A 17595-nucleotide genomic window follows, 5' to 3' on the forward strand; every position below is an offset into this window, starting at 1 on the left:
TCTGCAGCCGGCCATGCACTGTGCAGGTGGGCACCCCAGGTCTGCACTGAAACTCCTTCATGCAGTCACTGCCTGCTGCTGCGTGGAAGCCCCAGGGTTCAGGAGAGCTTTGGATGTTAATGTCCTGCCTGTCCTTATTCTTTTCAGGTCATCGAGTGCATCACCCAAGGTCGTGTGCTGGAGCGGCCCCGGGTCTGCCCCAAAGAGGTGTATGACGTCATGCTGGGGTGCTGGCAGAGGGAGCCCCAGCAGCGGCTGAACATCAAGGAGATCTACAAAGTCCTCCACGCTTTGGGGAAGGCCGCCCCCATCTACCTGGACATCCTTGGCTAGCGGCAGCTGGTGGTCACGGACGCGTACTCTGTGGCCTCCGTCTCCCGGCCTCACATCGCCCCTCGCCCACCTCACACTCCTTTCTTCCATCCTGACAGAAGCGAACATCTTCATATAAACTCAAGTGCCTGCTACACATACAACACTGAAAAAAAAAAAAAAAAGTGAAAGAGAAAACCTGTAAGGCAGTTTGGCAAATATATATATACATATATATATATATATATTTATATATCTAACTATCTATCTATCTATATCCACAGAGAGATACCTTCTCTAATAGAGAGAGAAACTGCTGATACAGAAATCATAAGACTGTAACAACAACTCAGAAAAATCTTAAATCTTACGAACACAAATGGAAGTCCCCTTTGATGGAAGCTGGGGCCCTTGATTCTGCAGCTCCAACTGTTTGGGGCCGGAGGCCTCGATGACGCAGAGATGGTCTTTGCTGCGCTGGGACCAGAGGAGCGGGGATGGATCACAGCTGTGCAGGTGGTGACCCGCGCAGGTGCGCTACCCCACCCCACCCCCGAGGTCCGCACAGGTGCGTGGGTTGACCCCGACTGTGGCACTCGGGATGCAGCAGGAAGTAACACGGCCCCGGGGGCCTCTGGAATGCCTCCCATCTCCCCTGACTGTGGCTCCACGCCTTCCCCCTTTCCTCCACTTCAAGACAATTCTCCAATTTGTCCATTCTAGAAAGTAGAGTCCTGATGCTTTTGGAAGTCAATGAGGGCATCTACCACTAAACACTGGACAACCAAGGAGCCCCCAAACTATGGTGACCATGGACCACCTCTGTCTTGAGCGTAAACCATGCTCAAGTTCCTTCCTCCATTGGAAAGATGTGTCATCTGTTCTCTGAACTTCAAGAACTGGACGTTCTGGACTTAACCACAGAAGAAAAAGCTGAAATTTGAACCCTCCCTGTCAAGGCACTGCCTCCCATCTTTTCCTCACTGGAAGACTCCTCGGTCCCACCTCCCACATGCGGGCTTTGGGGGGAGTTTCAGGGCATAGGGAACACATCCCATGCTGCCTTGAGTGTGGACACAGCAGGGTTTCAGCAGCAGGAGACTTGGTTCCTTGTAGGTCATTGTAACGTGTGCCCCTCTGTGCCGTCTGTGTCTCATCCTGCCTGCCTTCCATCTCCAGCCCTACTTCCTGGGCTCCCTGCACGTCCCAGGGCCACCTCGCTGCCAGGGAAGAAAGCCAGGACTAGCGACAGCGTGGGGCAGTGCTCGTTCCTGAGAGCGAGGCCGTGGACTGGGCCGGAGCCGGCAGGGGAGATGGCACCTGCACCAGCCCCTTGGCATTCTCCTCACGTTTCCAGCCCCTGGAAGGATTGATGCATCTGCCTTTGAGCTTGCTGTGAACGCTCAGGGGCTGAAAAATCGCTTTTGTGGGCCGGGGCTGGGGGAGGGGCCGAGGCTTCTCCGGGAGGTGTCCCCTGCGCGGCCACAGCCGCGGGCTTGGCATCTTAATGAGGACAGAGCCCTGACCAGAGAGCGAGGAGGAGGCTTCTGGGCGGGGGTCCTGGCCGCTGCTGGTGAGGGCTGTAACAGGGGCAGATCCCTGGGCCACCTGGACACCCAAGCACGAAATGCCACTGGAGGGCAGTGGCCTGGGCCCCCGGAGCCCTCCTGCTGGAGGGAGGACAGGCCCCTCTCAGCTCACTGGCCCCAGCCCCTCACCCCAAGCACAGAGCTACCTATCAGACTGGCCTGCCGCCGACCCTGCCAGCGTGAGGGGCTGTGGCTGGCCTGACTGGCCTGGTCAGCGGCAGCACATTCATCCCTGTGGGCTTCAGAACTAAATCCTGCCTTTGTGGTTTTGCTTCCTTTTTTAAGTTTCTTTTTTTTTTTTTAAAGACCCACAAATGTTTTTTTCAAACAGAAAAGAGCTGTGTTGGGACTGCCGGCCTCGGTTGGGGTCAGGGATCAGGGAGGCCGCTCGAGCTGGGCTGGGAGGGCATCCGGAGCTTGGCGTGGGGTTGGCCCCATGCCGGCCTCCCAGCCCTGAGGACTTTCGAGAAGAGCTCAGTGGGTCTTCCATGTCAGAGGAAGCCTTTGCTGTCCTGTGGCCGTCATCCCTCCTGTCTTTCTGCCTGGAGGCCCTGGGTCTCTTCAGGGGCTGTTATCACAGGATGAGCTACGTATGGAAGTCTCGTGCTGAGCGGGGTTCCTGAGCCAAAGCTGCTCGTGGAGGGAGGGCTTTGGGGGGAAGGGTCTTCTGGTTAGATGTGAGGCTTCAGGGCTCCTGTTGCTGCCAAAGCAGACCCTGGAGAGTCTCCCCAACACAGGCCCTGTGTGGCTTCATCTCACGGTGTCTCTAGAACTCTCATCACTGATAGGTGGGTAAAGGGTTGGAAGCCGGGGGGCAGCTGGGCCTGAGGAAGGCCAGGCGGCTTCCAACGGGGCTCTAAGGCAGCACGGCCTAAGGGGGAAGCTAGTTCCTTTGGGACTAAGGAGCTGTGAAGAAGACCGAAGTCAGACTGTACAGGCCCTTGTGCTGCCCATGGGGACGCAGCATCGTCACGTCCACCGTAAGCATCTGCCTCTCCAGAATGATCACGGCCAAGCAAGGAGGAGCGGAGAGGGAGCACTGGCCTTCTTCCTCCCCGCTGTGCTCTCTGCGCACAGTCCATGTGTCACAGTCGACGTGTCAACAAGGCGGGTATAAAAAGTGAAAAGGTTTTTGGAAGGAGAGAGAAGCAAAGAGTAGACGCTGTGGGCACTCCCTGGGGGCAAGCCGAGGATGTTATTCCTCCTGTGGGGGGATGCGCCGCGGCTGGGGCTCCCTCTCCAGAGTCTCTGTCTCCTGTCTGTGAAACAAGAGGTTCTGTTCACCTCTGGGCCCTGCAGGGTCTGACATGGTTCGATTCTCCTGGCGGGGGCTCACTGTGCTGTGTGGTCCTGGGTAGCGCCCTGGAAGGCCAGGGGTGTCCTCCTCGGGGCTGGTGCCCCTGGGGGCTCATGGGCCTGCACACGCGCGGGTCCCGTAGGACACTCTTCTTCTTCTTGGTGACTCTGTCACAGTGCAAAGTGTCTGAGGTGACTCTCGGCCCACAGAGCACATCTGGTCTCGCCCCCCCTCCCCACCCCCCCACCTCTCACCGTCAGCCTCTTTGCCCACCCTGAAAGTGCTGGCCCAGGCCTGCTTATCTGTTTATTTTCAAAGAGCTTCATGTGGTTAAATGAGTCTTAAAATGACATCCCACCAGCCAGTGTGGCCACCCCAGTCCACCCCGCTCTCGCCCCTCCCGCCAAAATTCACCGTTTAACAAAACACGCTAGAGCAGCTCTCAGGGTGTGGCTGGATGCGTACCCCTCCGTGACTTCTGCTGGAAACTCCAGCTCGCCCAGGCTGACCTCCTGGCCATGTCACCCTCACCTGATCCCCTCCTGGACCGAGTGACAGTGGCCTGCTTGTAGAGGTCACTTGGAGTAGGGAGGCATGGCCAAGGGTCTTCCCTGTTCTTGACTTTGGATGTGAACCAGATGCTGCCCTCTTATCGTATCCTTGGCTCCCAAGTGGGTCTTAAGACTCACTCAACCTTCTCTTCCTAACGGACGAAAGACTGTGTCCCTCCCCTCAGCAGACTTTGCCGAGATCGTCCCCGGAGAGAGGCTTCCCACTGGAGGCTAAGGAGGCTTGGCCCTCCTGGCTTCAGGTTGAACCTCCCCCTTCTTCTCTAGCAGTGCTTACTTTGTGGAACATACTAGTGCAAATATTTTTGGTGCTAAATACTATAGAAATCAACGCCAATGGGAGAGCTGACAGCCAGCTCCTGAGACTGTGTAAGACTCCACTGAGAAGCAGAAGGGAGTCAGGTATGCCCGGACCATAGGGGACGCCCGGGAGCTGGGGTGGGAGCATGCAATGGCGTGGAGAGCCTGTTGGGCTTTGCTTTTGGTTTCCCAGGTGACGCTGGCCCAGTCTCCAAATCTCTCAGAGTACCAGATTTCTCACCTTCAGACATTTACAAGGTTAGAACAGATATCCTTAGGGTCCCTCTTAGTTAAAAAAAAAGAAAAGAAAAGAAAAGAAAAAATCCTGGTCCCACCTGTTCTGTTTGTTTTGTTTACTTGCTTATTAGAAATAAGAGGGAAAATGAAAGGCAGGTAAAGAAGGGGAGGAGGGAAAGTTACTGAGGATGAGGAATTGATTGTAGAAGGCAAACGGGGAAGGCGCCAGGAGTGTTAGGTTGGAGGGTTGCTGGTGGCGGGGCGAGGGGCCAGGCCCACCAGCTCTCCAGCTGTGGCCTGCCCCCCTCCACCCCCGAGACTGACTTCTGCAGGCTCTCCTCCTCAGTTTGCTGGCTTCTCCATTCAACACCGACACGCCCTAGGCTGGCAGAAATGATTAGGGAGATAGGCCCGCCCCCACTCTCGTGCAGGCCGCTGGCAGTCTGATCTCAAAAACCAAAAGATACATGTCCTCACATGCTATTTCAAGAGGGTAGGAAGTTGGAAAGAGGGCAGGATTTTAGGCTGTGGACTCTTCACCAAAGTCCTTTTCCAGAACACTGAATGGCATCCTTTTTCCCAAACCAAACAGCAGCAGAATTATCTCATTGGAGGTGGGGTGATTTCGGGGCCAGTTTGGGCTTTGGGACCTTCCCTGTGCTTTGCTTACAGCCTGGAGCAAAGAAACATCTATAGTTCTTGGGTGAAGAAGTTTGAAGACCTGTGCCCAAGGTCTAGAGGACCGCCCTCAAATACCCCTGGAATGGCTATCGTCAGCTCTGGCAGAGCCGACCATTTAGAACACTCCATGGCATTTGTCTTAGAGCAAGAAAGGGCATCTGCAGCCCAGGACTTGGTGCTGTAACCACATTGTTTTTGGTCCCTGGTGTGCCAAACTTTTCTTTGATACCAAATAAAATGTTTTGGCCAACACTTAATAGGTTTTAAAGGGAAATTCCAAGTCTTTGTAACATTTTTAAGGTATCAATATAGATTCCAGAAAATGCTTTGGGATTGCTGAATGGACTGGCCATTAGCATCATCTGAGGGGAAGTGTAGGGCCCTAGAAATTGTATGCTTGTATCTATATCTCTAACTGGGCTGGCTTCAGTGAGAGTCTGCTTGGAGTCAGCAAATGGATTCCTTGATGCTTGGTCTCTTTGAGCCTTACAATCCTCCGGGATGAGATACCCAGAGATGGCCTGGCCTAAGAGAGCCCATCAGAGATGTTATTGGGAAATCTGTCATCTTGTAAAATTTGATCCTTGGGCGTTCCCTGAAGTGAATTATGCTGGTGACAACATTCTGAGCATCTGAAAATCTCTCCTCCTAGCAGTCGGATAGATGACCAGGCAGGAATGACTTCTACCACACCCCGTTTGGGGGTTGCCATTGAATTCACCTGGACTGCAGGTATGCATCCCCTAGGACGGATGGGGCAGAGAGAATGGGAGATGTTGATAATACTATTTCAGAAAGGTGACTGGTGGATATGGTGAACATTTATGTCGTGACTTTGGATGTTAGGCCTTTTGCTGTGAGTATAGGCTATCCCACCCTGAGAATCTGAATCTTGGCTTCTGATAGAGTCTCTGTTTCCCTGGTACAATCTTCTCTAGCATAGTTTCCTTGATTGTCTCCCGAAATTCTATACTTTGCAACAAGAGATCTCTCTGGCCCAAGTCTCAGTGCGCCAACATAGACACTTTGCGGTTTCACAAGGAGATCCGTGGAGATTGAAGCTTCTCTCAAAATACTTGGAATTCTTTTTTTTTTTTTTTAATTTTCTATTTATTTATTTATTTTTTAAATACTTGGAATTCTTGATCAGAGTAATAAAAACCAGATTCCCCTTCCTCTTCAGCTAACTATGTTCCAAATTTAAGACAAAGTCTGGTTTGATATGGCAGTAGGGATGATGTCCTAACCCAGTATGTTGAACTACTTTCCATCCTACAGAGAGGCAGGACAGTAAGCTCTGTTAATTTTTTCTATTCACCAAGGTTATCGTCGCTTTGTGTGCAATGCCGTGGCCCAAGCTCATAGCTCGCAAGAGGTACTCATGGCCAACAAAGCTAGAAATGTCTAGATGTAACAAGATAACAGATGAGGAAAGGCTTGTTGTTTCTGAGAAATGTCTTGGCACTCAGGGGTCTTGCTTTTTGGTTTGACGTATTTTGAGAAGGGTTGGCTTCTTCTCACTTTAGACACTGGCTGACTTAGATGTCCTTCCCCAAAGTCCAAAGGAAGATCGAGAGCCCAGATGTATTTTCTGACGTTCTTTTAGATGCAGTTTCCCAAAAGCCTAGCGAGAAAGGTCAGTACTCAAGTCTAGGTCTGGTAGTTATTCCTTCATTTAAGAAGAGTATAGTAAATAGCTCCCTTCTGTGTCGTGTTTTCTTTCTTCGAGAAGCCTCATGCTCTTTCCCTACTTAACAGCTATGTGACATTCAGCTGGTGAGCCTGAGCCCACCTCTGAAGTGAATAAAAATACCCGGTCCAGGCGATTTAATTTCTGCTTTCTGCAGAAGAAAGTCAATTTCAGTCAAGGTTTCCTTTCATTTTTATGCTTTTTACGTTTTCTCTTCTTCTTCTCCCCCCCCCCAACTTTGGCTCCATCCTCTTGCTTCCATGGGACTGACAATCCAGCTTCTCAAACTCTATGAAAGTCTTAATGTGAGGTGAATTCCAGGACCACAAACAGTTAGGACTTCAAACAGTGAGAAAATTGGCGCTGAATGATTCGGCACACAAAGCAGAAAACCTTCATTTCCTGCAGGCAGGATGGAATTGACTGTTATATTAAGACTTGTGAAGGAGCCCTGCCCTGGAGTAATTTTGGTGCTGTCAGATGACGCTGACATCTAGATTAACCTCTGTGCAGTGAAGTTGACTGCAAAGCTCATTGAGATGCAGGTCCTGTATCTTCACAAATCCCATCTGGAACTTTCCGTGGCCCACCCTCAGCAAACCCCCCAGCCCATCCCCACCCACTGCTCCCTCCAGCCAGGAACTTTCAGCCCACAGGAGGGCAGAAGCCAGGACCACGATCTGACCCCAAGAGAGGCAGTTTGACCTTTCTCTGACCAAAGTGCTGAGCCAGGCTTCCTGCTCAGAGGGAGGGACGGTGGTTGTCACTGTCTCGGTTTTCCCTGAGGGGACTGCACATCCAGGCAAGAAAGCCCGTCTGCGGATGACAAACAGCTTCGCAGCATATCTCAATGTTGCACAAAGTGAAATGGTTTATGAAGAATTAGTGCGCCCGGCGTCAGGGAACCTGCTTTTCCCCCCTCCTTCCTCCAGTCCAGCAAATCTAGGTGTGGGTGCCACAGATCGGCAAGGCAGCCAGATGGGCTCTAATGGACAAAGGACTTGCTCTGGGTCCGTGCAGGTGTTTCCTATGTTCCTTATGAGAAAGGCAGTCCCAGCTCCTTCTTCTCCTAGGTGGGACAGAGTGTGTACTTGTCGTCCAAGCCCCGGCTTGTCAGCTCTCTCCGTATGGGCTGGTGGGCTCCAGTACGACCCCAAATCCTTCAGCCAGCAGGAACCTCAAAGCTGAATTTACAACTTCTCTCTAAGTGAAGGCTATTAATTACATCAAAAGTCTAAAGAAAAGGCCGTTAGCGCAGATTCAAACTCCTCCCACTTCTGACTCCTTAGAGCGGCACCACGTCATCACAGGTGCCTTGGGAAACTTACCTTGGGATTTTAGAATACGGTGAAGTCCAGAGAACATATTTCTCTGGGGTTTTGCCGACTCTGATTCTCTCTGAAATTGTTTTTCCTACTTTGCCTCTTGCCTTGAATATGAGTAACGATCTCCTTGTATGTTCTTAGGTATTTCTTTAGGAGAAATGAAAGCTTTCAGCTCAAGGACGTTGTGGTTATTGACGGGAGAAAATAGATTTCTGGGCCAAGTAATGTCACAATCATATAGAGGCAAAGCCGGCGACTTTATTAAAAGCAATTATAAGAGTTGTGCTTTGTTCTCATGCTCAAGCTCACATAGGGCAAACGACAGTCATCTTTCATTTTCATTACTTATGATACTTGTGTACACACATACAGATGCGTGCCCTCCCCCAAATGCATCTATACTCTTCTTGCGCCAACATGATCTAACAAGCCAGGGTGGCCTTTGTGTTTCTTCAGCTGAGCACTGTGTGCACGTGCGTGCAAATAGATGTGCTCCCAGCATGTGGCTTCTTAACTACAGTTCATCTCTCTCTCTCTTTTTTTTTTTTTTAGTATCACACAGCCTTTGACTTTCTCCACTGTGGACCATTTATGGACTTACGGTTTTTTCAAAGGAGACTAAGTCCCATATTTTCAGAACCTTCATATTTAAAGGTTGGACTAGTTTTCTCAGAGAAAAGGAAAACCAGACCGAATCTAAGTGCGGATTTTATTTAATTAACTTTGAGGGGTGGGGGTGGGGAAGCACTGAATTTTGGCTTGAAGAAGGCATGCTAAATACAGATAGCAATGTGAACCAGTTCCAGCAGATTCCTGAAGCTACCTTGGAGCCGAAGCAATTAGGTAGAAAACTCAAACATTCAGATTGGATCAGAGATCGCTGGGCAAGGGTCTGATTTTCCCTGGGAAGGTTAAATGTTCCGCAGGACATGGAAGGTGTCGAAGGTCAGAAGTGAGCAGGCTGGACTGGGTGTTACTTGGTAGGTGACTGTGCACAAGTCACCTCAGTTCTCCAGCCCGAGGTAGAAGTGTCCTTGGTACAAGGGGCTACTAGTTGCAGACTCGCCCCTTCTCTGGCCCAGTGATGGGAGTGTCTCATCCAGTGATGGGACAAGCCGATCTGCTTCACCTTCACCCACAGGCTCTGATCAGCCATCACAAGGTAAAGCATACCTTGAGTTCAAGTGTGCACACCTCCCACCCTCCGGAGTCACCCCCCTTTCCATCCTGCAGTCAGTTCTTCTCTTGCACCTGCTGTGCGTGGAAAGCCATCCAAACTCTGAACTCCTCTGGTCCTTCTGCTGTCCCTGATGCCACCCCTTAAAGGCCAGCTTTTCTCTCTGGTAGGTCTGGGGAAGCCCTGCAGCCCCAGCTTCCTCTTTCCTAGCCTGAGCATCAGCCCCACTTGTGATGGAGTCTAGGTTTCTGGAGAAGTGAACAGCGCGTTCTCACATCCATCCACCAGTCTCTCCAGCTCTGTGGACCAAGTGATTAGCTCCTCATTAACACCTCATCACTGGCTCTTGCACAAGAGACTCTGGGACAACAAGCCGATTATTATGCCGCTGAAGTCTGTCTTTTTGAAGTCATCCCTTCCTTCCGCCTGGGTTGGGAAAGGAGAGCCTGCTACAAACAGCTTTTCCTTCGAATTTCTCTGGCTTTTTAAAAATTTATTATTTTTTTTCCTGGTGGTTAAATATACTGATAAATGGTAAACCATGGTTTTCTTTTTTGTTTCTGAGGCCCCCACCAGTGTGACTGTCCTCTGCCCCTATGAATAGGAGCCCCACATGTCAGCTGAGTGTTTATTTATTTCCTGAAGTGGCTATAATATTGACACAGAGATTTGTAGCATCTAAATCTTGAGGGGGGATAAGAGGCTTTTTTAAGATCTTTACTGTGATAGCACAAGAAAGGTTTATACCATAAGAATAGAAATGAACCTGATAACATGCTCCCTTCTTTAGGGAACAATGAGGGAGAAGAAATCACTGGGCCACTAGGCCCTCTATTCCACAGATCCTTATGTAGCGACAGATGCTTCAACTTTGTCCTTGACACAGCTCTGAAAACACAGTAATGACCTATGACTGACTATCCACATTTGCTATTAAGAACAGAGTCGTCATATCTAACCCAACCCCTACTTAAAAATATATATATATCATTTTTTTTCATAACTCTGGGGAATGGTTTGATATTGTTTTTCTTTTCTGGGCTCCTTTTAATATTTTCAACGCAATTAAAATTTTTTTTTTCACTTTTTTTTCTTTAGGAAAGACAGGTCTATTTTAAATACAGTCCATGATAAAATGGCAAGTGTGGTGGAGGGAGACGATGGGCAAAGGAGACAGTGGACCTCGGAGCTCTACTTCCTGCTGAAAAGCATTATCCCTTCTGTGCCTCAGTTTCTTAGACAACAACAACAAAAAGGTGCTAACAACCTGCTTCCTGTCACAGAGGGTTCTAATGAGCACCAATGAGGTCATGGCTGTCCAAGTTCTCTGTGAGCATCTCAGGACCCCTCGCGTTCGATGGGTGAAGCCTGTTCTCTGGCAGTGAGGGTTGCAAAGAGGCATGCTGGTGCCAAGCTGTGAGCTGCTCCGGAATGTGCCTCATTTTAAGGTTGTGCAATCAGGTTTTTCTTAAAATATCTTACATCCCTCTGGCAGTCTGGTTTCTCGTTTATAGCACTGGTGTGTTCCTCTTTGAATGACCATGGAGCATCGAGAGATGGGGGATACCTTTACAAAAATACAGCAGAAAGAGCATGGTCGATCCATTTGGCTTTGTCATTGAAGAGCGATTGTTGGTAGGTTTCTTTCTAGGGCCTGGAACCCTGAACGTTTTACAGCAAAATGGCATCTCTCGCTGCATTAACTCCGTATCATCCATTGTTGATTTTATGAGATTCTGTAGATTTAAATGTAATGTTTTTTAACTGAAGACTATATGAAGCTTCCATTATAAATTGGGTGGTAAAACTAATCTTGCAGGAAGCACCCGAAGTGATAATGATCCTGAAGCAGAATTACGTTCATTCTGGGGCCAGCATTTTGCACATGGGGAAATAACCTTAAGATGGAATGAACTGCCTGAGCGGAGACCAAATGCTCAACCACACTTCTGATAGCCTTGAGCACCAACAAATAGGTGTGAGTGGGATTCCCACTGAGAAATGCATCTAACTGAAAATGAACCACCTCCCCCTCCCAACAGTAAATCCCGAGGCCAGACTGCCAAGGTTACAACAGTGAAGTCATTTACAGCCCCTAAAAAAATCCCAGGTGTTTGCAACATCAGCCACTATTTTAAGTACCTTGCAATGGTGACTACTTGGCAAGTTAAACCCTTGGAGTGTGATTTCCGTTAGATCTTCAAGCCACAACCAGGTGTGATGCAACTAAGAGCTTTGCATGATTTAAAAAAAAAAAAAAAAAAAAAAGTTTTGCTCACTGCAGAGAGGAATCAGAATAAAGCGACGTACCTGAAATCCTAACTGATCCACGCATACTTTGCTCAAGTTGAGGCTTCTCTTTTCACCTTGGGCTCAATTTTTGTTTGTTTTGTATAGAAAAGCCACATCTCCATGCTGGAACTCTGTCCAGATGATTTTCCCCCTGTAGCTGTCCAGCAGACAGAAAGCATTTCAGCTTTCTTTGAAATGAGAATCCAAATTGGGTTATGACTAGGATTTTAAATTATGGTGTGAAATTGGAGGAGGCAAGCTAGTTCAGGGCAGTGTTCCATAATTCATTCTGATAATCCCGAGGAGATGACCTCCTTCACAGTACTGTGAAGGCCTGCCTTGAAAAAGCCGTTTCAGTATGTAACTTCCTAGTGACAAGGCTGATTATTTAAGAATTTCAGAGGTACTGTTTGAGAAATAACTCACTGGATATGGAAAATCTGATGTAATAACAAGAACAAGAAATTTTTTTTTTTTTAATTTTCCTCTCTCAGAGCATTTAGTCTTTCTTGGGGGGGCCATCAGGATATTTCCTTTTCAAGGCTGGAAAAGATTGATTATAGTTCATGTCTGAAAGCAAAGTCTCCCCCAAGCCCAGTGGAGTTGGAGGCAATTGAAAATGACCCATGTTAATTTTCTGTGGCCCCACAGAATCAAAGACCCGTCTTGTTTATATGTGTGGGCCATAGCGGATAAGCTCAAGGGCATTGTCAAAATACAATGAAAAGGAAGCAAGTCGGGACAAGAAAACTCTCACTTTGAATGTGAGAGAAAACAGCAGTCCTGCTTTCTCTGGCAAAGATTTGTGTACTGTTAAGGGAAGAATCATGTTCTTTCTCAAGTAGGTTTTACTTTCTGAGATATTGTGTGTGTGTGTGTGTGTGTGTGTGTGTGTGTGTGTGTGTTGGCTGAAAGGGGGAGTGGGGCCAGTTAGGAAGTACTTATGATTATGTGTTTAGACCTTCTCTTGAGCATAGTAAAAGCTCTGCTCAGTTTCTCAGAATGTGACACTAAAATTAGGGGTGGAGAGGAATTCAGGATCCATGTTCCTGTATGTGGTAAAGTTTTACCCAAATATTTCCTTCAGGAGCTTTTAATCACAGGAAACCAATCAATTTCCTGTCTATAATCAGTATCAGGAAAAAGAAGTCAGTAGGCAATTTCTGCAGCCCCTCATGCTATATCCATTTGTAGCCTTCTTTTCTAATAGCTGGGGGTCATTGAATCACATGAGGGAATGTGCTAGTAGGGACTGAATGGGAAGATTGTTTGGATGAGCTTCCCCACCAGTATTATGGCAATGCATTAACTCTGTCCTGCAAGAAAACTAGGGTCACTCCAGGTCTACTTTCATTTAAAATGGCATAAAAAGGGAAGCTTGAAACATCTTTGGGGAGCTGCCATCTATAGTCAGCCTCTGCTCAAAGAGTTTTCACTTTGATGAAGGCACCGTTCAGTGATTCCTGGGTATCTGTTTTCAGCACCAGGGACAGCAAACCCCTCCCTCCATTGAAGCAAGGCCTTCTGTCCTGATTGGCCTTCTAGGCAAGGGTTGGTTTTTCCTTTCCTTCTTATCCATTGAGGCTTCAACTTGTAAGACTTTATTCTTAAGTTCCGGTGCTTACGTCTTTTATTTTTTTCTGAGCCTAGTGGCTTAGCTGTTTCTGTCACATTCTCAACTTGCTAACAAAAGATGGGGGTTGGACTAACACAGCTAGGTCTCCTGGCTCAGAGGAGTGGAAAGAAAGACACTTAGATGTGAATGGAGGGCACGCTTTGGCAGAGGAAGCCCCTGCAGAAAATCTTCACATGGCGCCGTTGACTTGTAAAGTCCCACAAGGGGGACTGATGTTGGCGATTGCTTCCTTTAAAAAATGTCTGTGCAGTTCCCATGATGTATGAGTCTACGTTTCATTCCGTGTGCGTTGCAGGCAATCTTTCACAAGAGCTGAACAGAAGCTATGAGCTTTGGGGACAGAAAAGGGGGCAGGGATGCTGTTGGTAGGCTAAGCCACTCAAGGAGGGGCACTGCTTTGAATGCTGGCAGCCACCCTTCAGTCCTGAGTCCTGTTCAGCAGCTAACTTTGCCTTTAACACTGCAAATGGGCTCCTTGAAGCCTTCATCCAGCCAGACTGAAGGGGTGCCCTGGGAAAATGAGCATAACAGAAGCAAATGTTTTCACTTTGTCTTGTGATTGGCCAGCTGTCATTGAGCACAATAGTGCACAGATTCTCTTAGAGGTAGCATTGTCTTCTCTCAACTAATCAGCTGTGTCCTTCTCACTTTTGTCAGGATGGCCCCAGGGCTGGGAAAGCAAGACAGTCACTGCAGATTTCATCTTAAATACTGTCTTCTATTTCACAGATGTTAAATAAACTCCATTTCAATTGCTTCTGGAGCATCCAAGGCTCTGAACAGTCCCCCATACCCTCTCTTCTACTGCCCCCCAACCTTCAGTGTTGCTTATCATAATTCATAACATTTAGTGCTCTGCTCTATGACCATAAGAGCTTCTTTTTAGGGTAAATCAAGTGGTAGGTAGCAGCAGGCTAGAGCCAGATCTCATAGGAACAAGTTCAATGAAATTGTGATTTTTAACCTTGCAGTGGGTCTGAGGAGAAGCCATCGTTCCCCTCTATCCTTGTCCTCTTGAGGGTGTCCCGTTCCAGTGCTCACACTTGCCATGCCAGGAGTTCCTCTAGATTATTTTCGTGACAACTAGGGGAGAGCAGGTTCAAACATTCTCTCTTTGAGTCCTTTAGGATGGAGGAGTTTTGTTTTATATTGAAATCAAGGAACAATCTTAGTTTAGAAAGAATGTGTAAATGGAAGACCAAAAGCTATAGGAAAGCTCAATAAGAGAAGTTTTCTTTCCTTAGAACAGAGAGGAAGGGGTTGCAGATTGACTGGTGGGAAACAGATGATCCACTGGCCAGGGAGGAATGTGGTCTGAGACTGGAGATACAGAAGCAGACGTCTTTAGATGTAGAGGTAATGCCAATGAGAGCCTCAAGAGGGAACAGGCCAGAGAATAAAATTGATGGAGGTTCTCAGTACTTTTTCTGGAAAATTCCTGCAACATTCAAGGGCACTTCTAGCCCTCTGCCTACTTGGAGGTGAGCTCAGTGCTCCTTCTGGGTTCTTAAGGCAAATGCCCTACAAACACCAAAGTCTTGTATTTTCCACTGTCAGTCAACACTGGCTGTCTCGAGTGGGATTATTTCCCCCTTCCCTATGTGAAAGGGACTTGTTTTCAGGAGAAGTGTCCTTTAAACATCCAGCTAAAACTGGAGGTAATTTTTTGCATGAATGGCTTTTTACAGCTAGGTCTAAAGCAGAACAAAACTTGTATTAAACTAAGTGCTACTTTACATATCTTATTTCAAGGGAAATGAAGGATTTATTGCCGTGTAAATGATGTACACTGATTTGTTTCCTACTGGACATTACATGTCCCTTTATCTTTAGGCTGATGTTGTGCAGCAAACTTTCAATATCTGGAAAATCAGCTGGTACCTACTTTAGTGCACTATTAGGGTGTTATATTCTCAGAGAAGAATTTTGCAAATGAAGTTTGGGTGCTGCTATAGCTGATTTTCACCCCTGTCCCTAAGCTTTCTGTACTAAATATATGTAAAGTGATTATATCTTGTCTGATCCCATGTGTTTGTGTGTGTTTCCAATGTTTATATAAATATATTGGCCATCTGAAACGCTACTTGGATTATGGCAACTGCTGAACAATGGTGTACATGGCATGAGGACATATGGTACATGCACACTCTTGTTCTGAGGTCAAGCTAATCTTACAGAGTTTAGGGGGGGAAATGTGGCATGGCTTGGGAAATCTTCAACAGTGGCTATTTATAGCCAAGCCATGATTCATGGTGGAGACCTTGACAGTGGCAGAGCTGAGGTGTGCTCACCTGGACTTTACGTCATTTATTTTAATCTCAGTGGATTGTTCCTTAGTCCTGTTTAATGACTTAGAAATATTCCATCATGCTCCTTGTTTTACCCACCGCCCCCCCCGCCCCGGCCACTAGAAAGCACTGATCATGCTTGTTTCCCACCATTTGGATCCCAAAGTTGTTAACTTAAAATGGGTGGCTGAGGTTTTAGTACACTGGGTTTTACTAATAGTAATCTCTTCCATGAGGTACTATTTTTTCCATTCTTTTCCTTTGTGACAAATAAATCCATTGGCTGTACTAAGTTTATTTGCATCCGAGCAAGTCTTAGAGAATCAATTTAGTTAAAATGATCGTATTTGCCTTCAGAAAAGAGGCTCATGGTCTAAATATAATTCTTATGTAAAGTTGTCTTTTATGGAAAAATAAATATGGATTCTAACCTGGTAAGATGGCCCCGGGGTAGGGGGATGTGTTCTCAGTTGATATTAAGGGGCGTGTTAAAAAGGCAAGTGCCCTCCCTTTCTCTATTCCCCACCCCACCCTGCTTTCCTCCCCAACCTCAAAAGAAAACAGAAAATTATTTTTTTAAATTGTATTAATAATTTATGTTTAATACAAAAGGATGATTTAATGGTATCACCAAAGGTCATTTCTCCCATTGTGCATGTCCTTCACTCAGCCCCATACCCATCACCCCATTCTTCACCCTCATGCTTCCATCCCAAGGCAAACATGTGTCTCCATTGGAATCAATCAGTGTTGAAGTTAAATGTGGGGGCGGAGATTTAACACCATGACATTAATGAAAACCAACCATTCTTCACTTTCAAATGGTTAATTGCTACAAGAAGGCAAATTCTTCTCTTGGTTTTTGCTTAAAAACATTTTATACATATATATGTATATATGTGTGTGTATGTATGGACATATGTATGTATATGCACATGTACATGTATATATGTATATATCCATTTCCAATATAAATATATCATATGTGAGAGTTGTAAATACTTCTTGGTCATATGTCTGTCTTCCTCATGGTATCATATCTTCAATGTTACGTTAACGACTCCATTTATCGATTGATGAAATCGTGTGTAGAACTGTATCCTCCTGACATAGTTTATGTAGGGTCTCTTCTCAAATAAAGTATAAAACATGAATGCCCTTGTTTTATCTGGATTCATTATTTAGTAGAGAAGTATGCTGCATTTAAAGGTAGATTGAAATTTGGGAAAGTCCAAATCTGTGCAAAGGTTGCAGGATCCTGTACCATCTTGAGAGTTGGGACCCTGGTTTGCTGAGAGTGAAAGTAGCTTGCACAGTGTGTGAGGTAGCCCCTAAGTTGAATATTGGATTGAGATGAGTGTTTCAAGAAAAACATACACACATTTATGGTTTGAGGCATGGCCCGGCTCTATGTCATGGTGCTCCCCTGTCACTCCACCTATGCTGTTACTCAACTTCCTAGTTACAACCATTTCAGTGATATTTTTAAGGTGGGATAAAATATGCTCCCTTGAATGTTTTTTATCCCAAAGATTTTAGGATTCTTTGACCTAACTGAAGTTTAATTTACTTGTATTAGAGAGAAAGAGTGCACAAATGCTAGGTGGGGGAGGGGCAAAGGGAGGGGGAGAGAGAGAATCTCAAGCACACATCCAGCTGAATGTGAAGCCCAATGCGGGGCTCCATCCCAGGACCCTGAGATCATGGCTTAAGCTGAAATCAAGAGTCAGCTGCTTAATCGACTGAGCCACCCATGTACCTGAACATCTAGTTACTTTAAAACTCCTTCTCCTTCTTCTTTTCTTTCCAATTTCCCTTCCTGTCTCCACATCTTTCTTTTTCCTTTCCTTCATAGAATGTATTTCCAATAATGAAATTTCAAGACTTCCTTCCATTAATTTCTTTCAAAAGCACAGAAGGGGGAGCACCTGGGTGGCTCCGTGGGTTAAAGCCTCTGCCTTTGGCTCAGGTCATGATCCCAGGGTTCTTGCATCGAGCCCCGCATCGGGCTCTCTGCTCAGCGGGGAGCCTGCTTCCTTCTCTCTCTCTCTGCCTGCCTCTCTGCCTACTTGTGATCTCTGTCAAATAAATAAATAAATAAATAAATAAAAGCACAGATGGGTTGTGGGAGAGTGGCAGGGAGGTTCAGGTTATAATTTCAATCATGACAGGTCAGCAGAGGCTTGGAAAGATTTAAGCCAG

The 17595-nt window shown here is 46.9% G+C and overlaps 1 protein-coding gene across 3 annotated transcripts in view; it reads left to right on the top strand.

The window, feature by feature from the left end:
- NTRK3 (neurotrophic receptor tyrosine kinase 3) overlaps positions 1-16547 on the top strand; it is a 380449-nt gene extending 363902 nt beyond the window's left edge. For all 3 annotated transcript variants that reach the window (XM_045067153.1, XM_045067149.1, XM_045067150.1), the window contains one exon: positions 148-16547. In XM_045067153.1, coding sequence (XP_044923088.1) covers positions 148-333 — 186 coding nt within the window. In that variant the 3' untranslated portion in view covers positions 334-16547. The remainder of the gene's footprint in view (positions 1-147) is intronic.
- The last annotated feature ends 1048 nt before the right edge of the window (positions 16548-17595 follow it).

This window comes from Mustela putorius, unplaced genomic scaffold (genome assembly GCF_011764305.1).
Source record: "Mustela putorius furo isolate JIRA1106 unplaced genomic scaffold, ASM1176430v1.1 tig00003875_pilon_pilon_pilon, whole genome shotgun sequence".
In the NCBI taxonomy this organism is placed as follows: domain Eukaryota; kingdom Metazoa; phylum Chordata; class Mammalia; order Carnivora; family Mustelidae; genus Mustela; species Mustela putorius.